The 25502-nt window shown below is 34.5% G+C and overlaps 2 protein-coding genes across 5 annotated transcripts in view; one reads left to right on the top strand and one right to left on the bottom strand.

Annotated features, from left to right (window-relative positions):
• The window catches only part of USP50 (ubiquitin specific peptidase 50), a 22805-nt gene extending 11954 nt beyond the window's left edge, over positions 1-10851 (top strand). The window contains exon 7 of the mRNA XM_011355103.2: positions 9357-10851. Within this exon, the coding sequence (XP_011353405.1) occupies positions 9357-9548 (192 nt within the window). The 3' untranslated portion in view covers positions 9549-10851. The remainder of the gene's footprint in view (positions 1-9356) is intronic.
• The window catches only part of USP8 (ubiquitin specific peptidase 8), a 48293-nt gene continuing 33285 nt past the window's right edge, over positions 10495-25502 (bottom strand). For 2 of the 4 annotated variants that reach the window (XM_011355100.2, XM_023527844.1), the window contains exons 9-20: positions 25051-25195; positions 24520-24740; positions 20944-21522; positions 18759-18845; positions 17111-17188; positions 16441-16703; positions 15745-15957; positions 15111-15321; positions 13955-14191; positions 13089-13231; positions 11487-11619; positions 10495-11317 (exon numbers count right to left, since the gene is read on the bottom strand). In XM_011355100.2, the coding sequence (XP_011353402.1) occupies positions 11132-11317; positions 11487-11619; positions 13089-13231; positions 13955-14191; positions 15111-15321; positions 15745-15957; positions 16441-16703; positions 17111-17188; positions 18759-18845; positions 20944-21522; positions 24520-24740; positions 25051-25195 (2496 nt within the window). In that variant the 3' untranslated portion in view covers positions 10495-11131. The remainder of the gene's footprint in view (positions 11318-11486; positions 11620-13088; positions 13232-13954; positions 14192-15110; positions 15322-15744; positions 15958-16440; positions 16704-17110; positions 17189-18758; positions 18846-20943; positions 21523-24519; positions 24741-25050; positions 25196-25502) is intronic. The other 2 variants (XM_011355101.2, XM_011355102.2) reach the window with 2 other exon arrangements.

Below are 25502 nucleotides of genomic sequence, written 5' to 3'. Positions count from 1 at the left end.
CATTTATAATGCTTTTTGTCTTAAACTCCATTTTAACTGATGCATATATAGCTACTCCATCTTTCTTTAGATAGTATCTATCTACTGTATCTTTCCTCTCCCTTTAAATTCAACCTGAGTTCTGAATGATAGTGTAGAATATAGAGCTAGATTTTACAATTCTGTCAATCTCTGTCTAGTAAATTTAGTACATTTCTATATATTTCAACTAGTAATAAATTTGAATTTGTTTCTGTTGTCTCCTGTGTGCTTTATGTTAATCTGATTTCTTCAGTCATTTCTCCCTTTTTTCTTGCCTACTAATAAATTGATAGTTTTCTTTCGTTTACTTTCCCTCTATGACTTTTGAGATTACACATTTTATTTAGCTTCTTTTGCAATTACCCTTAAAACTTCAGTTTCCATACATGAGTTAAAGCCTTAAGTTAATTAAGATCCCTATATTATACTCTCAAACAAATGAAAGGATCATACAACACTGTAACTTTGATGACCCAATATTATTGTTTTCCAACATTTTGGTTTTAATGTTTTTATATATACAGGTTCCTCCAAAGTAGATATTGATATTATTTAACATGGTTTTATACTATGTTCTAGTTCTAGTTCTTATTGGTTTAGATTAAATAGGATCTTTGTCAAATTTTTTTGTTAACTGTTCTTTTATTTATCATGTTTATAATCTGAATTCATTTCATTTATTCGTGTGGGACTTATTTAGGTAGATCTTTCAGTGAAGATCTGTTATCCTAAAGTCTCTCAGTCTTTAACTGAAAAAGTCTTTAGTTCACTTTGATTCTTGAATAATTTAGCTAGACACCAAATTCTACATTAATAGTTATTTCTTTTCATCATTTTGAAGCTATTTTATTATTTCTGGTTTCTATGACTGCCATGGAAAAATGGAACAACAAGGTGGAAATTGGGGGGGGGGGGGGGGGGGGCGGGTAATCTTTTCTTCCTGGTTGCTTTTTAAGATTTTTTTCTTTTTGTTTATATTGTTCTGTAGTATTATTTTTATTTACCCTTGGTTCATTGTATTTCCTAAATTTGAAGATTCATGTCTTCCATTAATCATTTTCAGTCATTGTCCCTTGTTATATTGTCTTGCTCTTATACTCTCTATTTTCCTCTTCCAGAATGTTTACTAGAGATATACTCATTCAATTTTCCATCGCTACTGTATTCAGAGTAACCTCCTCAGTTTCATTTTTAGTTTATTCATTCTCCAATTTTATGTACATTTAACTCTACATTACATTTTTATTATTTTTTTATTAAAATATAGTTGGCATACAATGTTAGTAGTTTCAGGTGTAGAGCACAGCGATTTAACATTCATATATCTTATGAGGTGATCATCACACTAAGTTTAGTAACCACCTGTCACTATGTGAACTTATCACACTGTTATTGACTATATTCCTTCACATTTTCTACCCATTCCTCCAACCTCTGCCCCTTTGAAAATTATCAATTTTTTCCCATAAATATGTTTTTGTTTTGTTCGTTCATGTGTTTTGACATTTTAAAAATTCCATATGTAAGTGAAATCGTGCAGTATTTGTCTTTGACTCATTTCATTTAACATAAAATGATTGGGTCCATCCATGTTGTTGCAAATGGCAGGATTTCATTCTTTTTTATTGCTGAGTAATATTCCACAGTGTGTGTTTGTGTGTGCACGCGTGGGTATCACATTTTTTATCCATTCATCTATTGATGGACAATTAGATTTCTTCCAGTTCTTGGCTATTATAAATAATGCTGCACTGAATTTAGAGTTGCATGTATCTTTTCAAATTAGTGTTTTTGTTTTCTTTATATAAATATCAAGACGTAGAATTACTAGGTTGCACGTCAGCTCTATTTTTAGTTTTTTAAGGAATCTCCATTCTGTTTTCCGTAGTGACTGCACCAATTTACAACAGTGCACAAGGGTTCGCTTTTCTCCACATGCTTGCTAACACTGGTTATTTGTTGAATTTTTGATAATAGCCATCCTGATTGGTATGACGTGGTATCTCATTGTAGTTTTGATTTGCTTTCCCCTGATGATTAGTGATGTTGAGCAACTTTTCATGTGTCTGTTGGCCATCTGTATGTCTTCTTTGGAGAAATGTCTCTTCATGTCCTCTGTGCATTTTTTTGGTCAGACTGTTTATTTTTTTTTATTATTGATTTGTATGAGTTCTTTATATATTTTGGATATCAACCTTTTATCAGACATATTATTTGTGAATATCTTCTATTTAGTAAGTTGTTTTTTTGTTTTGTTGGTGGATTACTACGCTGTGCAGAAGAAGCTCTTTAGTTTGATGATGTCCCATTTGTTTATTTTTGCTTTTGTTTCTCTTGCTCAAAGGGACATATACAAAAAAGATATTAATAAGACTGATGTCAAATAGATTGCTACCTATTTTCTTCTAGTTTTTTGGTTTCAGGTCTTACATTTAAGTCTTTAATTCATTTTGAGTTCATTTTTGCATATGGGGTAAGAAAGTGGTGTGGTTTCATTTTATTTGCACATCTGTCCAGTTTTTCCAACAACATTTATTGAACAGACTGTCTTTGCCCCATTTTATATTATTGCCTCCTTTGTCATAGATTCATTGACCATGTAGCTATGGGTTTATTTCTAGGCTCTCATTCTGTTCCATTGATCAATGTGTCTACTTTTATGCCAGTACCATGCTGTAGGTTTGTAGTATAGGTTTGTAGTATAGTTTGATATCAGGTAGCATGATACCTTCAACTTTGTTCTTCTTTTGGGGTCTTTTGTGGTTCCATATAAATTTTGGGATTATTTGTTCTAGTTCTGTAAAAAGCGCAATTGGTATTTTAATAGGGATTGCACTGAATCCGTAGATTGCTTTGGTTAGTAAGGAAAATAGATAGCAATACAGGCTTATCACAAGAAACAAGAGAAATTTTAAATAATCTAACCTTACACCTACCTTAATGTGACACCTACTTAAGAGAACTAGAAAAAGAACAAACTAAGCATAAAGTGAGTAGAAGAAATGAAATAATAAAGATATGGGCAGAAATAAACAAAATAGATTTTTAAAAAATGATCAGTGAAACCAAGAGCTGGTTCTTTGAAAAGATATAATATAAAATAATACTAATTGATAAACCTTTAGCCAGACTCATCAAGAAAAAAAAGAGAGGGCTCACATAAAATCAGAAATGAAAGAGGAGAAACGACAATTGACACCACAGAAACACAAACGATTATAAGAAAATACTACAAACAATTATATGCCAATAAATTGGACAACCTGGAAGAAATGGATAAATTTCTAGAAGCATACAATCTCCAACACTGAATCAGGAAGAAACCGAATATTGAACAGACTGATAACTGATCAAAAATGTTGCAAGAAACCAAAGTCCTAGACTAGGTGGCCACACAGATGCATTTTAGGAGACATTGAAAGAAGAATACCTATCCTTCTCAAACTATTCCAAAAAAAATGAGGAGGAAAAACTCCCAAACTCATTTTATGAGGCTAGCATTACCCTGATAACAAAACCAAAAAAGACAGCACAAAAAAATTATAGGTAAATGTCCCTGATGAACATAAATGCAAAAATCTTCAACAAAATGTTAGCGAACCAAATTATGCAATACATTAAAAAGATTATACATCAGGATCAAATGGGATTTATTCCTGGGATGCAAGTTTGGTTCAGCTGACAGTCTTATGGTAGCTCCCTTGTATGTAAGTGTGTGCTTTTCTATCGCTGCTTTTAAGAATCTTTGTCTTTAACCTTTGGCATTTTAACTGTGATGTGACTTGGTGTGGACATCTCTGGGTTCATCTTGTTTGGGACTCTGCACTTCCTGGACTTGTATATCTATTTCCTTTGCCAGGTACAGAAATTTTATCAATATTTCTTTAAAGAGGTTTTCAACCCCCTGCTCTCTCTCTTCTCTTTCTGGTATTCTCATGATGCAAATGTTGGTATGCTTGAAGTTGTCCCAGAGGTCCATTAAACTATCCTCATCTTTAACATTTTTTTTTCTTTTTGCTGTTTTGAATGGGTGTTTTCCACTACTTTGACTTCCAGATTGCTGTTTGGACCTCTGGTTCATCTAATCTGTACTTAATTTCCTCTAATGTAGTCTTCATTTCATATATTGTATTCTTCATTTCTGACCGGTTCTTTTTTACGTTCTCCTTCTCCTTTTTTTCTCTTTTCTCTCCCTTTGTTGAAGTTCTCACTGGGTTCTATTCCTCCCCTAAGTTCATTGAGCATCCTTATAGCCAGCATTTTGAACTCTATATCTGGTAGGTTGCTTGTCTCCATTTCATTTAGTTCTTCTGGAGTTTAGTCCTGTTCTTTCATTTGAGACATGTTTGTCTACTCACTTTGGCTACCCCCCTGTGTTTGTTTCTATCTATTAGGTAGATGTGCTATATCTCCCAGTCTTGACAGAATAGGCTTATGTAGAAGGTGTCCTGTGGGGTCTATAGTGCAGTCTTTCTGGTCATCTGAGCCAAGTGCTCCCAGGATATCCCCTATGTGGATGGTGTGTGCCCTCCTGTTGTAGTTGAACCTCAATTTCTGTTGGCACATCTGTTTGTAGGGCTGACTCTCAGGCTGACTGGCTATGAGGCCTGCTGTGACTACAGTGGATGAGCTGTTGTGCAGGGGCAGACCCCATGGAGTGGGAGTCAATTTATCAGAGCTCTGGTGCCAGCCAAGTCTGCCCTTCATGTGTGTTGCTTGTGGAGTCAGTTAGACGGTGCTCTGGTGTGGTCTGAAGCTGGCCACTGGGTGTATTGGTTCTGGAGCCTCTCGGGAGGGGCTCTGGTTCAGGTCAAGGTCAGCTTCCACTTGTGCCTGGCTTGGGGACTCTTCGTAGGAGCTCCAAGGTGATCTGTGTTTGACTGCAGCTTGTGATGGGCTTGGAAGCACTTGAGACTATGCTGTGCTAAGGCTAGCCACCTCTTGTACTAGGCTTGGGACATTTTTGTGGGTACCATGATGTGAGGTGAGGTCAGCCACCACTTGTGCTGGGTTCATGGTTGCTTATTTGTAAAGCTGGTTTAGCTGTGGTGAACTTTAATTTTTGCTTGTCTGAGAAACTCTCTCTCTCTCCTTCAATTCTGAATAACCTTGCTGGGTATAGCATTCTAGGTTGTAGGTTACTTTCTTTCAGCACTTTAAATATTTACTGCCACTCCCTTCTGGCCTGTAAATTTGATGATGAGAAATCAGCTGATAGCCTTATGGGTTTCTCTTTTATATGGCTCATTTCTTTCTTGCTGCCTTCAAGATTCTGTCTTTATCCTTAACTTTTGCCATTTTAATTACAGTGTGTTGGTGTGGGCTTCTATGGGTTCATCTTGTTTGGAACTCTCTATGCTTTCTGGATCCAGATGTTTGTTTCCTTTCCCAGATTAGGACAGTTTTCACCATTATTTCTTCCTCTTTCTTTCTCTTTTGAAATTCCTATAATGAAAATGTTAGCATGCTTGATGTTCTCTGAGGTCTCTTACGCTATTCTCAATTTTTAAATTTTTTTTCATTTTGCTATTCTGATTGAATGACTAACACGTTTTATCTTCCAGGTTGCTAATCTATTCTGTACTAGCTAATCTGTTGATTCCTTCTAATGTCTTTTTCATTTCAGTTGTTGTATTCTTTAACTGATTGGTTCTTTATTGTATTTTCTAAACCTTTGTTGATGTTCTGAGGTCCTCTAATTCTACTCTCAGGTTTGTTGAGCATCCTTATTACCATTTCTTTGAATTCTTTGTCAAGCAAATTATCCCCCCCCCCTTTTTTTATTCCTTTATTTGGGGGCATATCCTTCTGTCTCCCCATTTTGTTTGACTTTCTGTGTTCCTATGAGTTAGATGAAGTAGCTATCTCTCCCAATCTTGAAAAAGTATCCTTTGTATAGATTGTGTGCTGGATGGTTTTGGCAGGCTAATTGTAATCAGGGTGTGTGTGTGTGTGGTGCCTGGTTTGTCTCCTGGTCAGGATTGGATCCGGAGCAGGGCAGCATAGTGTACACACGTGGTATCTTCCTATTGTTCTGGCTGCCTGTGGCCAGAAAGTTGAGGTGGATGCCTTTCCTTGACCTTCTGATCCAGGTGGGGCTGCCTGTTGTGCTTGGTGGACCCTGTTGCTTCAATTGTCTATTGCCCAAGCCAGGTGTGGACAGGGTTGCCCTGTGCGCATTTCACAGCACCATACTAGTTCCACACTTGGGACAGGGCAGCTGTGTGTGTGTGCACTGTACTTTGCTAGTTCTGCACTTTGTCTCGGTGGGGTAGCTGTGCGCTCACACTGCAGTGCCCCATCACTTCTGCACCCTCTCCAGGCAGGTCAGCCTCTTGTGTGCTCACAGCAGCAGCCCCCTAGTTCCTCATTATCTCCAGATGGGGCAGCCTTGTGCGTGCACATCACAGCACTCAGTTCCACACTTTTCTCTGGGCAGGGCAAACCTATGTGCTCATGCAGCACGCCCCCTATCTCTGCACTTTCTCTGGAGGGGCAGCTCTACTGCAGGTGCTGCAGTGCTTTGCTAGTTCTCCACTTCCTAGGCAGGGGAGCCCCACATACACACATAGCCCAGTGGGTGCACACAGCAGTGCGCTGCCAAACTGGGGGATCAATCTCCAGGTGGAGGGGTCCTGTGCATGCACTATGGCACTCTATTTGTCTTTTTGGACCTAGCTCCAGGAGGGGCAGCTGGGGTTGCATTATAGAGGCCCTGCAGGTCAGCTAGAGCACCTGTATAGGACTCCCACCTACTATCTAAGCGCAGGGGAAACGCAAACAAAGGTGCTCACTGGTTCCTCTGGTCGCGTTCCCTCAGCTCCTGGAGAGCTCTTGTGGTTCCACCTCCTCTGTGTGGTCTCTTTTATTGCGCAGAAGCTGTTCAATTGACCCTCAGTTGTCTCTCAGGATGAATGGCTCTAAATACAGATATACGTTCTGTTCTTAGAAGGTGACAAGCTCAGTGTCCTCCTATGCTATCTTGGACCTGCCTCTCTACACTAAAATTTTAATTTCAAGTAGTACATTTTTCATTTCTGGAAGCATTTTTTGGTTAAAGTTAGCTTCCTTCTCATATGTCTATAATAATTTTAAATATGCTTTGTAATCTCTAATAATTCTATTATCTAAAATCTTTGGGGGTTTAGTCTTGTTATTTACTGACTTCTGACTCTTATGGTGAATTGTTTCCTTGTACATTCTGTAATTTTGATTTGTGAACTCAACATTGCTGGGGATTTTTATGTGGGTATCCTGTGTAGCCTGAATTAAGGTGCATCAATCCATAAAGTAATTCTCTTTCTTCTGCCTAGCTCCCCCAAAATACTTTACATTAAATTCAGAAGATTCTGAAACCACACAGGAAGTATAAATTTGAATCCTAAACCAGTGAGAAGGCAGATACACTGTAACAAGTTTGAAGGAATGACTTATTCTCTGCACCTACAATCTAAGCTAAGACAAGCACTAGAGGATGGATTTCCTTTCCTAGTTTATCCTTTTGGGGGGTGAATCTCTTATTTAAGAGTCCTGGCTATGTGTATGGATCTCAATCCAACTCCTCACCTAGCTAGGACCTACTAACTTTACTTCTTGTCGTTGTGTGACCTTTAAAATGCACGCACCTTGGTTACAGAGACCAAGAACTATCTTTACTCTGAGACAGTCATGGCATCACCCACACATCATGCTCTCTTTCATTTCCTCTGGTTTTGACTTCTGGGGTTTACTCTCACTATACAATCTTTCATATCAGCCACACAGTTCAAAGGGTATTTATCATGTTTTATTCAGCATTCCTTACGGTTAAATAACTATGGCTTTCAGGCTAGGTAATTATTTCCCATAATTGCTAGAAATGGAAGTTTAGAAAGATATTTCACTCTCTTCTGTCATTTTTTAAAATTTGTTTTTACATTAAGTCATCAAAAATGAACATAATATTCCAGCTGTTCTGATTACTTCAGAACTTTATTTGGGCACTATCTATCTGCTAGATATTTTGTTTTTCTCAAATTACATCACACTATTATGGGAACTGTTTTATAAATAAAGAAGCTGAAGCAGCATGTCAGCTCACATGGCAAGGACCAGGACAAGAACCTGTATCATCTGTTGTCAGCTTTGGGATATTTCTCTAACATGTCAAGGAAGGAGGCGAGGAACCTAAAGGTCTAAGGGAACATTTAATAAGTACCTACTTATGTTGGCTCTATAACATGATACCTGACAATAGCTATATAAGGCAGGTCTTATTACGTCATTTAAATAGATGGAGGAATTAAAGCTCAGAAAGGTTAAATAACTTCCTAAAGGTCCTTCCTTTGTATCAGAGCCGAATTCACAGAATTGACTACGAAAAAAAAAAAAAAAAAAGAAAGAAACCATTTTCTTCCTTCTACACCAGGGGTCAGTAACCTTATTCTATAAAATGCCAGACAGTAAATATTTAAGGCTTTGCAGGCCATATAGTCTCTGTTGTAACTATTCAACTTTACTGTTGTAGTGTGAAAGCAGCCAGTGAAAAGCATAAACAAATGAGCATGGCTGTGTTCCCATAAAACTTTATTTAAGGACATTGAAATTTGAATTTCATATAATTTTCATGTCATAAAATATTATTTTGATATTTTCAATCATATAAAAATATAAAATGCATTCTTATCTCACAGGCCATACAGAAACAGGCAGGAAACTGGATTTGGCCCAAGGCAAATGGTTTGTCAATCCCTGCTCTATACCATACCACCTTCTGAGAAGTGAGGCTCTCCATTGTCTTTGTTTTAAACATTTCTTTACTGAATTAGAAAAGACAAGGGAAAAAGAGAATGGAACAGGTTCTTTTTGGACCCTAAGTGGTTGAGGGTGTTGTTGCTACACAACCCTCTCAAACGGTATGGTAGCAATATGCGGTCATCTAAATGTCTTGTTCCAATATTAAATGTCTTTTTTCATGTCTATTTAAGCCTTTCTTCGAAATTAAACTATAAGCTCATTTAGGAAAGATGACTATCTTATTTTCAAATTTTCTTTAATGTTTAAGAAGTCTATGAACAGTAAGTGCTTAGTAAATATTAAGTGATAAAAATTAGTCAAATACTATCCTATTTCATTTAGATTCTATTAAATAGTCAAAGGGTACAATATATAAGCAGTTCAATGAAATGAAAAACAACATAGAAGAGGCTAGACTATATGTATGATTAAATAAAATTATCATATCCTTTTCATTTAGTAAAAGGGACAATTATGAAAAGTATTTCTTGACTTTTTTGTTCTAATAGTTAAGCATATTAGCATATGAATACTAAGTCTGACATTCCTTCCTCCCCTAGAACCACTTTGGTGATCTGGATGGTGGCCACTATACTGCTTTCTGCAAGAACTCAGTAACCCAAACCTGGTTTAGCTTTGATGACACGCGAGTCAGTGAGATTCCAGAAACTTCAGTTCAAACCGCTACAGCATATCTCCTGTTCTATAGCTGCCAACCCTTTTCCATACCTATACAAAAATGCAAGAGCTAGGAAAATGGTATTTCCTGAAAGTTGCAAAACAATCAGAAACTGGTACTCACAGTTTGCTTTGTCATTAAACTCTTGCAACTTACTTACATCACTGACATTTTAAAGTCTTTCTGGCATATTATGCAACCTTATATAAGGTAAGTCTCTAGCAAAGAAGATGGGTCATGGCACACTGAAAAAGGCAGCATGAAAATAGTGCAATACAACAAATTATTTTCCAAAGGTGTTTCATGGAGTTAAACCAAAATGATTTTTGTTCAAGCGGCAATTTGAGTATAAGCATGTGATCTGAAAATATTTAATTAATCAGATAATTTAGCCAAGGAACTATAAGTATCTTAGACTAATTGAGGAACACGAAAAGCAGTCAACTTCACAATTAAAAACTCATCTTTTCATCTTGTCCCTGGGAGTCCACTCATAGTGACATCTTTTAGAAGCACCTTTAGAATTTTATTTTTATAGACTATTTTTGACTTCATATATGGCAACTGAATCTCTAAGATAAATGATAAATTCTGAGCTCCTCTATCCTTTTTAATATATCACTGTAAAGATGTGGTTCATAATGCAAGTTCACCTTGCAATCATGCCCGACTCCTATCCTTTTTTATCTTAATCCTAAGAATTCTATTACTCTTGATAGAATGAGTTTGGGTATTATTATTTCTTCCTTTGACTCCCAACTCTGAGAATCACAAGTGCTATGCAGTTCTGGGTCAACTTGAAGGAAGAGTGGAATCGAGTCCTGATGCCACCAGGATAAATGAACTAAATTTCAAGTCAATGTAGTAGGACAGAGTGTGTGTATGTGTATAAAATTTATAGTTCTACTATCCTATGTTTGATAATATAAAATTAAAGACAGAACACTTACAGAATTTTAAATTATTTTTCTCATTAAGATTTTAATGTAGGTGTAAATGAAAATTCTCATTTTAAAAAATTAAAGAAATGTTTCCATTTATTTTTTTAGAATAAAGATTTAGTGCACAAACACAGCCCAAAGTCAACAGAAAAATAGCTTTGCCCTGTCATTTCCCTAAGAAAGCACTGCAGTTACTCAGAATAGGCCAAAGGAAAAAAAAAAAAAGCAATCCTCTGAGTTCTAGGCTTCACAAAAGGACCACATATTATACTATGTACATCGATTTGATGTGCAAGTATGCAATAAATATATACATATACATTCCTATCTGCTTTATATCATTCTAGAGTATTCAGAGATCAAGCTGGAATTTGGAAATGTGAAAAGGCCATAACAGTGAAAAGGAAAATAAAGGATACAATGGTTTTCGGACCAGTAGAATAATAATGCTTAGCTAGTTAATTATTTTAACTCTGGAGCAACCTTAAAAAGTTTTTTTTGAAATAAATGGTACCTGTAAGGAGTGCTTACTGCAATAATTATTAAATGTTATTCCTCAGGTTTTGTTAGTAGCACTACCTGAAATACATGTGATAGTAACAGAGATCCTGCTGTCCTAGAAGTCCTCTAAAAGGCTACCCAGTATCGTTATAAGCATTTTAAGAGTTGTGTTGCTCAGCCTTTAAAAGATAACTAGCTTATAACCTACTTCTCCTTATGTGGCTACATCAGTTGCTCGTGGTCCCAGGGAAGTATAAAAGAGGATATAAGCTGCTGCTGATTTCACAGAAGAAACGGAGATATCAGAAACTTCGTGATCATCAAATTTAAACCACCGCTGTCTTGCTGCATTCTTACAGTAGGCAGTGTAGTGGCCTCCATCCAGACCACCGTAGTGATTCTGTGCCAAACAAAATAGAAAATCGTTTCAAATTGAATTATTTAAAATACGTCAATAATTTCAAAGCTTTATGTTGTTTTTACTTTCCTATGAGGTAAGAAACTACTTGAAACTCTTGTTTTTTTAGTTGCTTTAAAAGAAAAAGTATTTAGTTCAATGAGATACTTACTGAAACAGAAAACAAGTTATATTTCTTCAAACTGTTCTTTGGACCAATAACATACTGCGACAAGTCAAGATTTTCTAATGGGAAGTCCACAGACGTCTGCAATTTTTGCTTCCACCTACCATCATAGGAAAAACTGCAGAACCAAACATAGAGCAATTACATAATAGATCAAAGACTTTAGAATGAGCCCTAACTCATTTATTAATAATCTCGATATTTAGCCAGAACAACAACATTCATTTTAATTGCACACTCAGAATTTTAGTAATGGAGGGATCTGATAAAGACATTTGGTTTTATCTCTATTTTACAAATGAAGAAACTGAGGTGCACAAATATTAAATGACTTGCCCAAGGTCAAATAGCTAGAGCAGTAGAGGTAGGACCACCCTGTGGTCCCGTGATCCCTAGGCCAACTACAACTGTTAGATGCATCCTCTATAAAGGTAAAAAGTTCTGAAAACCTACATTTATAATACTAATCACAACAAATGTACAGAAGAAAGACTGAGGAGAGCTGCTCTAGATTTAAGCTTGCACTTTTAGGGCAACTAGAGCTAGAAACTGCAAGCATGTAGACTAGTGACTAAAATAATATTCCATTATCCTGGCATATTCTCCTTTAAACATCAAAATACTAGTATTTTGGTTGGTGTAATGTTATTCAAGAATTATTTTTTAAAAACTAAATTATAAAGCACTTATATTTTTAGATATTCTTCCAAGAATATTAGGCAGCATTAAAAAATTTAACAAAACAAATGTATGATCAAATTTGTGGAATGTTTGTACTTCCACAGTCCTCAAGAAGAAAATGACAAGTAATGTAACAAGGTTTTGTTAGAAAATTTACAAAAGAGGAATCTGAACATGTCAGTGTTGAAATTAATGTAACTGCCTAAGAATATCCAATAAAACAAGATGAAACAAAAATTAAAACAAATGCTTTCTTCGAAACGAAAATTGCAGTTCTCAATAAAAATATGAAACTTCCTTTTAAAAAGTTTTTCAAAACAATGACACACACAGTTATCACTCCACAGATAGGTTACATAAAGACAAAAGAATCAGAGCAAAAGACCTACGACATATCTTACAACTTTCTCATTATAGGCCACATCTTTTTCATTGGCTGGAAAAATCTGGACAAAACTATGTCTGCACTCAAAAATGTCATCCTTAAATCTTTACCTTTAAAATAACACTTAAAAAATTACATATGTCATTTTCAGCAGAGAATTAAATATTTTTTGTTTAGTTTGATAAATTTATCTGCTAATGTGTTAGTTATATATTTTCGCTTGATATTTTGTAATGATTTAAAATTTTTATATTTGAAATGCAAAATTTAGTTTCATTGATTTTTAAAGATGGAATTATACGAGAGTGGTGCTGTCATTTTGCTCTATTAAAACAACATTTTGCTCTATTGAAAACAACAAGGTGAACTCAAGTCTCATCGTTTCTGCCTTATTTCTATAGAGATACCTTCCTTGATTATGTATCCTTAACAAGCAGTACGACAAAGTGACTTAGAATAAAGGACGTAGAATTCCTTCATCTAAATTGTACTAAACAGGAAGAAAAATTTGTCTCCTTTACCGTTTCAGATGCACTAAAAGCACAGGTGGCAACTTCCAGATTTCTATCTTTTTTAGAGAATCCCTTCGAGCTCTGCAATGACTGCAGTAAAATCTGTTGTTATCTGTAAGTTTTTCTTCTTTGGAAAATAACCTAAGGCAATCCTGGAGGGCAAAAAGAAGTAGTAGATACTCATTAATTCATTTCTTCAACACAGTGTCACTGAGCATCTATTCAGTAAGTTACCAGTCTGGCATGAAGTAAACTAGAACAAAACAGTTCCTGCCCTCACAAAGTTTATCATCTAGTGAGGAATGCAAACAAGAGAGCCTACAGTGACAACAGAGTGTGATGAGTGTTGCCTATGGGTAGCAGGGAGAAGTACTGCATATCCTGAGAGTACACAGGAACCGCTACCTGGTGGCTCAGGGAAGTCTCACTGGAAGAAATGACATTCTCTAGGAAGCTAACACTAAAGAGATCAAAAGCTATCTAAATCACATTGCTGTAGTGTGGAAAACAGAATATTTATTTGATATCCCTATGCAGAGCAAATTCTTATAAAAAGCAAACCTAGATAAAAGGCAATGTATAATTCAAATTAGCTTTTAAAATTTCTTCAAAATAGAAACTTAAAAGAAACCTGTTATTCATCAACTCAAAAAAATATTTAGTAGAAAATATCTTTAAAAAAGAAAATTGGGGGGAGTATTTTTAATTTTTCCTAATTGACATAGCCTAATTAAAACAATTTACCTGTGAGTTTTACCTATAAAATGTTTATAGGGATAAAGAACAGAAACAAATGGCTTGGTAAAGTACATTTCTATATGCATATAAACAGGATTTTTATTCAACGAATTATTTTCTCTCAATCTTAAACTTACCTGTAATGTACATTTACTTGTGGATGCTAGTGGTAGAGACAAGTACATGAAAGCCTCAAATGTCCTAGACTTTTTGTGACATGTGAGGCACTGAACTGTGGATTTGAACTGACCCTGAAAAAGTGCAACAATAATAGATTCATTGAGCTGCTTGTGTTTCTGCCAAGCGTGTTCTGCTGCTTTAAAGTCATCAAGATGATCATTATTTTCTTCTTTATGTCTCTTCCGATTATCAGCCTAGAAATAAGATTAAACTCTATTATCTCGAAGCCAACATTTAAATATAAAATTGAAAGACTACTGAATATGAACATTTTACAGATGTAGAAACACTTCTGATTCTTTTCATAAAGGAGTTCTCATTAAGTTTTATGAAAAAAAATCCTAGCCAAAAAACTCCCAAGAAACCAAAAACTCACTTTATCAAATGGGTGTGACTTGCTGGAATTGCTTAATAAGTTGAAAAGTCTGGTTTTGAAAAGACATGGTACATATAGCTGAGAAGTGAGGGTTACAATTAGACAGATGTTATTTTGTTATTCTAGTCTTATGGAAGGATACACACCCTACAAATATTTAGTTTCAGTGGGTGATCCCAAAGCTATCTCAAAGAGGACAGCTTGGTGCTAAAAAGAAGCCATAGTACACAAACAGCAATTGGACATTTACGTAGAGATACATACTTCAATACCTTTTCACATGAGTCATTCGTGGTTACATGGAGTAATTCTTACTTCAGAGAATATGAGAATATAGTAGATAATATAGGCAAAACAAATATACATAAATAATATGCAATACATAAATATAATAATACAGGCTGTCTATAGCTAATCTTTTATAAAATCATGTTTATAATTTTACTTTCACATAAATATGGGTCTTAAACATAGTATCTCCAACAACTATTTTAACATCTATGAATTTCTCACAATACAACCCGTTAACATTTTAGTGCGTAAATACAAATTGTATATACTTTTTAAATATTAGACCTATCAGCTATATTAGTTCCATGCCTCAGTACAAAGTCACTAAATGTGAATAAATTAGCACTGAACAATCACCTACTATAATTTTAAATTGCTATAAAAATGATTACAGTGCTGAGCAACCCTAAAGAGCCTTTGCAATTTAGAAAAAGGAAATTGCTTACTTTATTTAGATCTTCATGGAGACCATCCATTAGGAACAGAAGCAGCTCTTGTGAATCTTGCTGGCTGTATCCTGCGAACTGGTCATTGATCTTCCCAATCGTGATTTTAAAGTCTTTTGGACTGATATACCGGTACTGTCCTGTCCACAAGGCTTTCATGATTATGCCAAATTCTTCTGCCACTTCACCTTTATGCCCCAATAAATTTGACCTTGGCAAATAAAATTATAAAAGAGCAATAAGGAAAATTAAAAAAAGTGAAGGTACAGTGGGATGTCAGCATTAAACTATTAACATACTATAACCCTACACTAAAATACTTATTTATAGGTTTATTACCAAATACTCATCTGAATCTTACTTTGATTATACCCCTCCAACTTGCTTCTTTTTGGCTGCCAGCCCGCACTATCTTTTCCTCCTCGTTAACAGGCTTCAGTTTATGACAGTGAGGTTCTTGCCTACTTGCACTGCTCCTTTCCTGTCTGTCCTTTGCCAATCAGAGGAGGCTTTTCTCTATATTTTTCTTAAGAATAAAGGTATTTTCTCCTTTTCTAACAGGACTTCTCTGGACGGTAAAGAAGTGTGGTTAGATCTCCCTGTCTATATTACAAAAAGTAAGAAATTTCTTTACCTGTTAATATCTTCGTGATAACAGTTCCGGTTGAAATAATCAGCCAAATGTGGAGCATTACAAAGGCACTGCAGTATTGAGTTCATGTAACAAGTATTTCCTAAATTACGAAGTCCAGTAAGAGCTGGTCCAGATCCCCCAAACACAGGATTGAGGTTCCGAATCTGTGATGCAGAAAGCCTTGTGATCTCTGCTTTAGGGTAGCATGTTGGCCTGAGAAAGAAAAAGCATGCAAAATGTCTTAAAATGCCCAGCACCTAGAAATAAGTTCAATATACAAATGGCAGCAAACTCTAGCATGTGTATCACAGTACACAGTATAAAGTGTTAATAAGTTAATTCATAAGGCAGTGGGTCTTACGGGACATTTAATATTTAAGTAACACTGGTTATATTCTGTGACTCTCTCATGAAACAAATAACTTTAACCTCTTATGTGAGTCCATAGCTTTTACAGACACCCTGGGATAGATTCTCTGGCTTCTCATGAACAGGTAGTCTTCTGGTAGAGAAGTCTCTTTAAAACTCCTTCAAATGATCCTGAGAAGTTTAGCATTACCTTCTATGATAAATAACCATGGCTGATATAGCCATCCACAGAAATTTCTGACTCACTGACATAAATAAGCTGTTATGTTTAGAGTAGTTTTCAAATATAGCAGATTATTCTAGTTTTAGGAGTTAGGGTAAACTTACTTGTTTTCCCGATTAACTGCTGGAGTTACTGCTGGCTTCCTCTTTTCTTCCTCTTGAATGGCCTGGGTTATATCTGGGGAGGAGTAGGAACGCTTCAGTTTAGATGGTTCCCTATCCCGCTCAGCAGGCATCTGTGGCTTGGCTTTATGAGTTGGAGGAGTAGAAGGAGGTGCAGATGAAGGAGCCATTTCCGGTGGATACATATGAACAGTGTTGGTGGGTGAATGATAATAACGAAAAGTTCCAGTGATTGGGTCAAGAAACTTAGAAGGAAAAGAAAAAAAACAGGTCAAAAAACAATGACCATTACAAAAACAACAACCACTCAAAAGTATTTCACTGCTAAATTTACTTTAGATTAAAATAATCTGAATAAAATGGTGCTAATCACTTTTATAATTAAAACTTTCAAAGAACTTTAGGTTTGAAAGTAATACATTGTTTCTAAATGACAAGTGACAGGAATGCTCATGTATTGTAGCCAGCATCCCCAATACTTAAGATACTCAGAAATCTGATCCTGCTGTAATTTGGGAAATGAGCTATGTCCTCTGTCATGAAGAAATAGAACTGACTCTGCATTAGAGAAGATGATGAATATGCAAATACAAAAAAAACTTTTTAAAAAAATACAATGATGATTTATTTCTGTGCAAATTTTGAGTTTTACCTTGACCCAGCCTAAGGGCAGTCCTGGTACAATCCTCCCCATTTCTTCACTTCGTGCTCTTGTCAAAGGCTCTCGAGCCTAGTTTATTTAAAAAAAAAAAAAAAAAAAAATCTGATTTTTCAATTAAATTTTATCATATACAAACTTAAGTTACATGTACCAAAGAACCAAAAGCCTTATGTTGGCTACCCTTAATATTTTTAAAACAAGTTCAAAGATAAAGAACTATATATATTTTCTCAAAGTCCAAATACTAACATGGCAAGGAGAAGAAGAGGGCTACAACTCTATAATAATAGCCATTTTTAAAAGTTTCTTAAAAAAAAAAAAAAAGCACAAAGACAATCCCACTTCTAGTTCTCAACCTAAAAGAAGATACATTTCCACACGAAATCTTGTACGCAAATATTCACAGCAGCACTATTTATAACAGTCCAAAGTAAAAGCAATCCAAATTTCCACCATCGACTGATGAATAAAATGTGGTATATCCATACAAGAGACTACTACTTAGCAATACAAAGGAATAAACTACTTATATATTCTTCAACATTGATGTATCTCAAAGTATGCTAGGTGAAAGAAACATATGCAAAAGACTATTAGAAAATTCCATTTATATGAAATACCCAGAGGAGGCAAATCTAGGGAGACAAGAGTAGATGGTTGCCTGGGACTTGAGAGTAAGAACAGAGAATGACTACATTTGAGCACAGAGATCTTTTTGGTGTGATGGCAATGCTCTAAAACTGGAATGAGTGAATAATTGTTTTATAACTCTGAACTGAAATCACTGCACCGTACAGTAAAATAGGTGAATTTTGTGGTATGCATATTATACTTAAATAAAGCTCTTAAAAACAAAGGCAAAAATGTCTTATAAAAGGCCTAAATATTTTTAGAATTGTGATAAAATACACATAATAAAATTTACCATCTTAACCATTTTTAAATGTACAGGGAAGTGGCATAAATATATTCACATTGTTGTGCAACCAATCTCCAGAACTCTCTTCAAAACTAAAACTCTGTACCCATTTAAACAACATCTCCCCACTCCCCTATCCCAGGACTCCTGCAATCACCACTCTAGTTCCTATCTCCATGAATTTAATTACTCTAGGTACCCTACATAAATGGAATCATACAGTATTTTTTCCTTAGGATTGGCTTATTTTACTTAGCATAATGTCCTCAAGATTTATCCATGCTGTAGCATGTGTCAGAATTTCCTCCCTTTTAAGGGTAAATAATATGCCTTTGTTTGTACATACCACATTTGTTTATACATTTCTCTTGATGTATGCTTGGGTCACTTCCATCTTTTAGCTATTGTGAATAACACTGCTATGAAAATAGATATGTAAATATCTCTCTGAGGCCCTGTTTTCATTTTTTGGGGTGTATATATCCAGAAGTAGAATAGCTGGATCATAGAGTAAGGCCTAAGTATTTTTTAATTTTATAAAATGAATATACTGTTGTACTTTAAATAGGAAGACAAATAGCATATAATCATGTAAAGACAAACAAGAAGCAGCTACCAAAGATAGCAAATGTTCCCTCAGAGTGTAGATCTTAAGATGGAGAATGATAATCACATGGTTATAATCTATGTTTTTTTCTCACCTAATGAACTACAACTTACTTTATTTCTTTCGGTGTCTTCAGTACTCTCTCTAAAAGTTCCAGTCTTTAGAATTCCACTTTCTGGTTGTCCTTTAATCTTAACAGGCTGTAAAATTAAAATTTCAGAAATGAAAGAAAACTTTAATTTCTCCCCAATAGAAATCTACCTATCACTTGCTAATATAAGCAAATCCATCAGACTGAAAAAGTAAAATTAGAAAAAAATGAGGCCACTGAAAAGTTTATGCAATTTTATTGTCAAAATAGATATTCTTAAATTAAAGATGGTAGAGCCCATGTGGGATTTCCTAATACTAAAGAATTAAGAAACTTTGATGAATCTGTATAGGAAAAAATAGATGCAAATCACAGTGGGTTGTGAAGCACTGATTCATACACATGGCCAAGTACAAGATGCTGGTTATTAGTGTATACTCACCATGGTTTCATTTGAACACTATCCTTCTATTTGAATTTCATATGATTTTTTATCTTGAAAGTGGTCATGCTCCAAGAAAATTAATGTATTAAAGAAAATGAAGAGATTATAGAATTTTATACAGAGCAATATCAAAAGTGCAAAGTCCCATTTTATATTCTTTTGGAACCTATCATATTTTCTTTAAAAAATTCACTTTATAGTTTATTTAAAAAATAACTACAGTAAAGGAAAAAGTTTTAGTAATTTATAATTTTAATGAATTTACTGCAGAATAGATAACAGATTTTGCCCACTTTTAAAAGGAGCATACAACAAATGCAATCTTAACTTTTTTCAATGTGTTAGTGAAATATCAAAAACTACACATGATAATCTCGGGATTATTTAGATCTGTAGGGATATTTGGTACCTATACTTAATGACCCCAGAAATATGAATGCTTTAAGTTCTTAATGACGGCCTGCCTTTAAAAAGGTATAGCAAGATGGAAAGATAGTGGCTTTGGAATCTCGCTGCATATATGATCTTAGGCAAATTATTTAAGCTTCGATTTCATTTGTAAATTGAATACCTCACATGGTTATCATAGCAAAAATAAGTACAGCAAAAATAATGCTGGAAAAACAATGGCATATAGTAGCTACTCAATGAATAATATTTAAATTGTAAGAGCTTATAAATTCTGATTCTCCTATGAATAAAGTTTTAGTACATGTGCTTCATTTCCCTAACGTGGATGTTTAGAAAGGTTTTTGTATGGCAGCTGTATTTTTGATAGTTAAGGTTACCAAGTAAGTTTTTACCAGTTAAAGTTTACCAGGTAAGTAGTTAGCAGGGAAGTGTTCCCTGGATAAGTGAGGACTGTTAATTTCTGTATATGCCTGAACTGCTGCTTAAGAAGAACAGAAATCGACAAATTGTCTTTTGTTTGCAAATATGGTATTTCACTTCCTATCAAAAAGTCATTTTCACACTACCAAAAACGTTATTTCCATTCACATGTACATCGAAAGCGCTATACTGTTCTTGCTATTATAAAAACATTTTTAGTATTCTAAAGGGAAAGACACTGTTAACTGCATAATAGAGAAAAAAATGAAAAGCATTTGTGATATTATGAGGTTAAAAAATGACAAAAAATGTCCTCAAAAGTCATGGGAATCAATTATGGGGGATAGCCCAGAACAGAGAAAAGCAACATTAATAGAGTTATTGCCAATATTATTGATTACATGAAGCAACCAAAAAATGACAGATTTAACAAAAAAAAAAATCGTTATACACAAAGATAAATGTTAGGCCATTTAGATGCCAATGACTTTGCACATACTCTAAGCAGATACAAACTCTACCATGTAAGTATTTGGCACCTAATTCCTCCATACTGAAAGGAAGATTGTATTTCACTCTAGTGATCATACATCAACCATAAAAATGAAGAATGTAGCTATTTATTTCAAAATTTAAAAAAATTTTTTTATTAGTTTATTTGAGCCAAAACTAACTAATGACTGCCAGGAAGCAAGATCTCAAATTCTCTATTTAAATTATTAAAAATATGTTGTATTTCATAGATACAAAAAGCAATTTCATTCTTGATCAATCAAAGGAGAGTAGGTGAACAAATGTAGATGGATCAGTACAAATCACCCCCTAGAAAATTACTTAAAATGTCTGCCTTGTTTATAGAATGCTACTGGTGTCATTTTATATGCATTTTATTTCACGTGGTTGATAATTTGTACTGTTTGTTTTTGTTTACCTTGCCCGAATTTGAATCTCCTGCCACAGAGGCATGGGGCACATCTGTTGACTTTTTCTGCACTTCAGGGGTTGGACACCTTTTCCCCTTATCATCCACAGATTTCTTGGCATCGGTAGTTTCATGTTCACTTTTACTTTGTCTTTTTACTCCTGTTATTTCTCTGCCCCTCTTTGCTGAGGTTTCTTTATCTTCTTTCTTGGACTGTTCACTTTCTCTCTTTTCCATTTCTTCTTTTGCCTTTTGTTGCTTCTCTGTGATTTCATTTTCTTTGGTTTCTTGTTTCTTTCTGGCTTGTTCCTGTTCTTCCCTCCTCAGTTTCTCTTTCTGTTCCTCTTGCTGTCTTTCTCGAAGTTCTTTTTCCTGTTTGCTTTTCTCCACTAGAAGAGCAGTTTCTGCATGGATACGAGCCTTTTCTTCTTCTGTTAACATAGCAGTTAGAGGGGGAAATACTGGTTTTGTGGAACGATCAGGAACAACTTTTCCATTCTGTGGACACTGTTGCTCATTATCTGTACTTTCAGATTTTACTCTATGATCTTCAGGCAATTTGACTGCCGGTTTTTTAGTACGATCAATCTATATCAACAAAAACCGACCAAAACATACTTTTGTCAAAATCTAGGAATGTAACCTCAGTTCTTGAAATCAAGTTGTGATAAAAGAACTATCACCTTGTGGAGATAATATCTGCCAGAATATTTACTTGTAAATTACCCAATGTCAAGATCTCTCATAAGATACTGGCACTTACTTCCTCTTGATTCCACATTTTCAGTACACTTTAATGTGTTCTATATATGGAAGAGTTCATTCTAAAGCATAAAACCTAGACCTGGGCATACCTAGTTTTAAGTTCCATTTCCACATATTCAATTGCCTACTCAGTAACTCCATGTAAATGTCTCACATATACCACAAACCTAATATGGTCAAAATTATAAAATTTATGATTTCCCCCTACTCTTTATCTCATGAATGTAACCACTATACAAATAGTTGCTCAAACCAGAAAACTCAGTTTCACATGTTCTACCCCTGCCCTTCTGTAGTCTGACGATTTCCCTCCCATATTTGTCCTTCCCTCTCCATTAGCAACAAGTCCATGCCAACATTCTCTATAGTAGCTTCCAACTAGTTGTCCCATCTCTTCTTTTGCCCCCCTTTATTTCTCCGCACTGTAGCCAGGGTAATCATTTAAAAATACAAATCTGACCATGTTCCTCACCTACCTAAAACCCCATTTTAAATAGCCACTCGGATTACATCTAAAATCCTTACCATGCCCTGTGTGGTCTCACCTCTGCCTATCTCCCTAATCTTCTACCATTCTATACACAAGCCATACTTTTCCCCTTTTTTAAAAAGAAGTTTCCTCAAAGATGCCATGCTTCTTCCCAACTCAGGCCTTTATACCGGCTGTTCATCTAGATAATTCCCACCATAATATTAGATCCTGATATAAATATGTGTCCCTTAGAATAGACTTTCCCGATCTCAAAACTAGCCAAGTCCCCTGACATATACTCTCCTAATACCATATTCTTTTCCCTAATAGTACTTATTGGAATTATTAAATAACTAATAATTTAAAATCTTTTTTTCCTCCTAGAATATAAGTTACAGGAGGATACAGACTGTGCCTAACATAGTAAATAGATATGTTGCTGAAAGAATGAATAAAATATTCCAATAACAACTTCCATAAGAGATAGAATCCTAATTACAAGTTGAGTAGTAAACTATCTAAATTCTTGATTTAATGAGTTAAATGCTTATTACCTCAATTTAATAGCATACTAACCCTACCAAATTGTTAGAAGCGACCCTAATATAATTTCTTGAGAATATAGTTCGCTGAAACAAAAATGAGAACTTACAAGAATATCTGCAAGTAACAACCTGCATAGTGTTCTTATAAAATGATTTGCATGTTTTCCCATTAGGAAACAACAGTATAGGAAGAAGTTGGTGAAGAAGAAATCATTCCTTTGTTCTCACTTCTCTTTTTGTACCTTCACTTAAAAAAAAAAATCTATTCCCACTTTTGTTTTCTACATTTGAGAATGAAGTGGGAAGAACCACTATGAAGATGAGGTTAACTATAAAAGGTTGGATAGGAACCAAAATAAATGTTTCCATCCACATTCTGGTAACTTCAATCCATTTTTCCTTAATCTTAAAAGCATAGCTATGATCATCTTGCTTTCAAGTTTAAAATTCTTTAATGGTTTCCTTGTGCCTACAGGATAAAATCCAATTTGATCCAAGTCTCCTTAATGACTCCTCTCTATTTTTCCAATCTTATCTACTATCGCAGTCTTTCTCCAAAAGAGAGCTGTGTCCAAGCATGTCTCAACTACTCCTGGCTCCGAGAGCATGCTCTGAGCCTTTAGTCATACAATTTTCTACTATCTTTTCCATCCTCAAGTCCCACTAAACTCTTAAAACCCTGATAAAAACTCCTTAAAGACCTCCCTGATACCTTCAGTCAGAATTTCTCTCCTTACTCTGTGTTCCAGTGACTATTAGAGCAATTATAATATTCTGCCTTATGCTATGGCTGATTTTGTATAAGTCTCTCCTTCTAAACATCAGAGTCCATGGCTTAATCTTTGTCAATCTTCATGTTTCACATAAAAATCTTCAAAATATGTTTGACAAACTGCACATATCTCAAAGCCACAAAGGGATTACGGTTCAAATAATATTGATTATACTGAAAGAAAGTGCAATAAGATTTTTAAAACATTTTTTTAATTTACATTTTAAGAAAAGTTGTATAATCAAATACTATTTAGTCTTAAGATTTAATCTGATATATTAAAGAAGACTTTAAATACATGAATAAGTGAACTACCTCATTTAATAACCAAAAAATGACTAAATTTTCTTTTCATAGCCTTCCCCACAAATCAAATGTGATTTACTTCAAATGAGAAAACTGTTTTAAATGTATCTAAGGAAAAAAAAATTTTAATGAATGCTAAAAAATCTTATGGGAAAATGTATAGGAGTGAACAAGTTAACCTTCTTTTCCATAAAATCTAATAAAAAGAAAAAAGCTGCAACTTTTTATCATAATATCTTAGTTATTTAAAATCTTTTAAATAATTATTGTTAAAATATGCCTTTTTATTTATGGGTCAAATTCTAAGAAAAGGGAACTAAAGTACTGTTTCAAACCAAAATACTGACATCACATATCAATCATCTGTAAGCCAAACTATTTGGGAAAATACTATGGGTTACATAGTAATTCAAAAAAATTTTTGAAAAAATTCTTCAAGTTCACTGTGGTAATACAGTCTTTTATTGGTACTGCCTGTAGTAAATGAACTACCAGCTGGGTTTAAAATCCTTCCAATTATCTATTCTAATACTGCTGTGGTAATAGTACTAAATTATAATGAAAATTTTTTATAGTAAAAAAGATACTAAAACATATTCTTCTCATTGATATTTTTCTTTCTAAAATATTAAAGGCTATATATAAAACTTCATTTCTGTGATATATATTTAATGTAATATTAAAAGAAAAGAGACAATAAAGTTAAAAGAAAATCAAGAACATACCTGTGGAAAATTCTTTACAATAGGCACTGGCTGAATTATAGGTGAAACATCAGATTTAGAAATAGCAATTGGTCCAACTGGAGTTGATATATTTAGTGGTCCCATTCTCTCATCTTGGTCATTTATCAATTCTATATTTTCATCTACTTCTATAGGAAGAGGTGGCATCTGTGCAGCAGGTTTAGGAACTGATTCTTCTAGTGAAGGATAAGTAAAATCCACTAAAATCCAGAAAAGAATAATGATAAATTGAAAGAACATCAAACCCCATAAATAGTACTGACATATCTCATGCATGTTATATGTGATAGTTAAATGTAAACTAAATGAGGTGACAATAAGAAGTCTCAGAGAATTAAACATTTACTTCCAGGCTGTGGGGATATCTTGTATTTTTTATGCCTGAAATAAATTGCTATCTAATAAGACAAATGCACACATAACCAAGAACATTACTCTGAGAACATAAATAATTTATCTTAAAGTTTATTTTACTGAAGCAATTGTAAACAAAAATTTTCACATACATACATGAGATAGACACCTCTTCATTCTTGCCTCGTGGGGGCGGAGTGACTTTAGCATTTGTTGTGTACTGGGGAAAACAAAGGAGCCAGTTTTCATAGCCTCCTTCTAACACCAAAGGCTCGTTACGCAGGACAGTTTTACTTTCCCACTATAAAATAAGGAGATTATTTTTAATCTGGCAGCAGTCTCCTGACAGCTAAAAACACAAGAACCAGAACTTTAAAATTGCTCTCTTGAAGATTCATCTTCTAAAAGATAAAAGAGAGCTTAATTAAAAAATTCAGTATTAAATGAAATAAATGGCTACATCAAGTTTTTAAAACTACACAAGTAATCCACAATCTTAGAAGAAAAATAAAAAAATAAGTGAATATATAATAATCATCCACAACCTCACAGTCCAGAGATAGCACTATAATATTTCAAAGTTTATTTTTAGTTTTCTATGTAGATAC

Source organism: Pteropus vampyrus, unplaced genomic scaffold (genome assembly GCF_000151845.1).
Source record: "Pteropus vampyrus isolate Shadow unplaced genomic scaffold, Pvam_2.0 Scaffold19, whole genome shotgun sequence".
NCBI classification, from domain to species: Eukaryota; Metazoa; Chordata; class Mammalia; order Chiroptera; family Pteropodidae; genus Pteropus; species Pteropus vampyrus.
The sequence above is the reverse complement of the archived record's forward strand: the minus strand, read 5'-3'. Positions and strand labels throughout refer to the sequence as shown.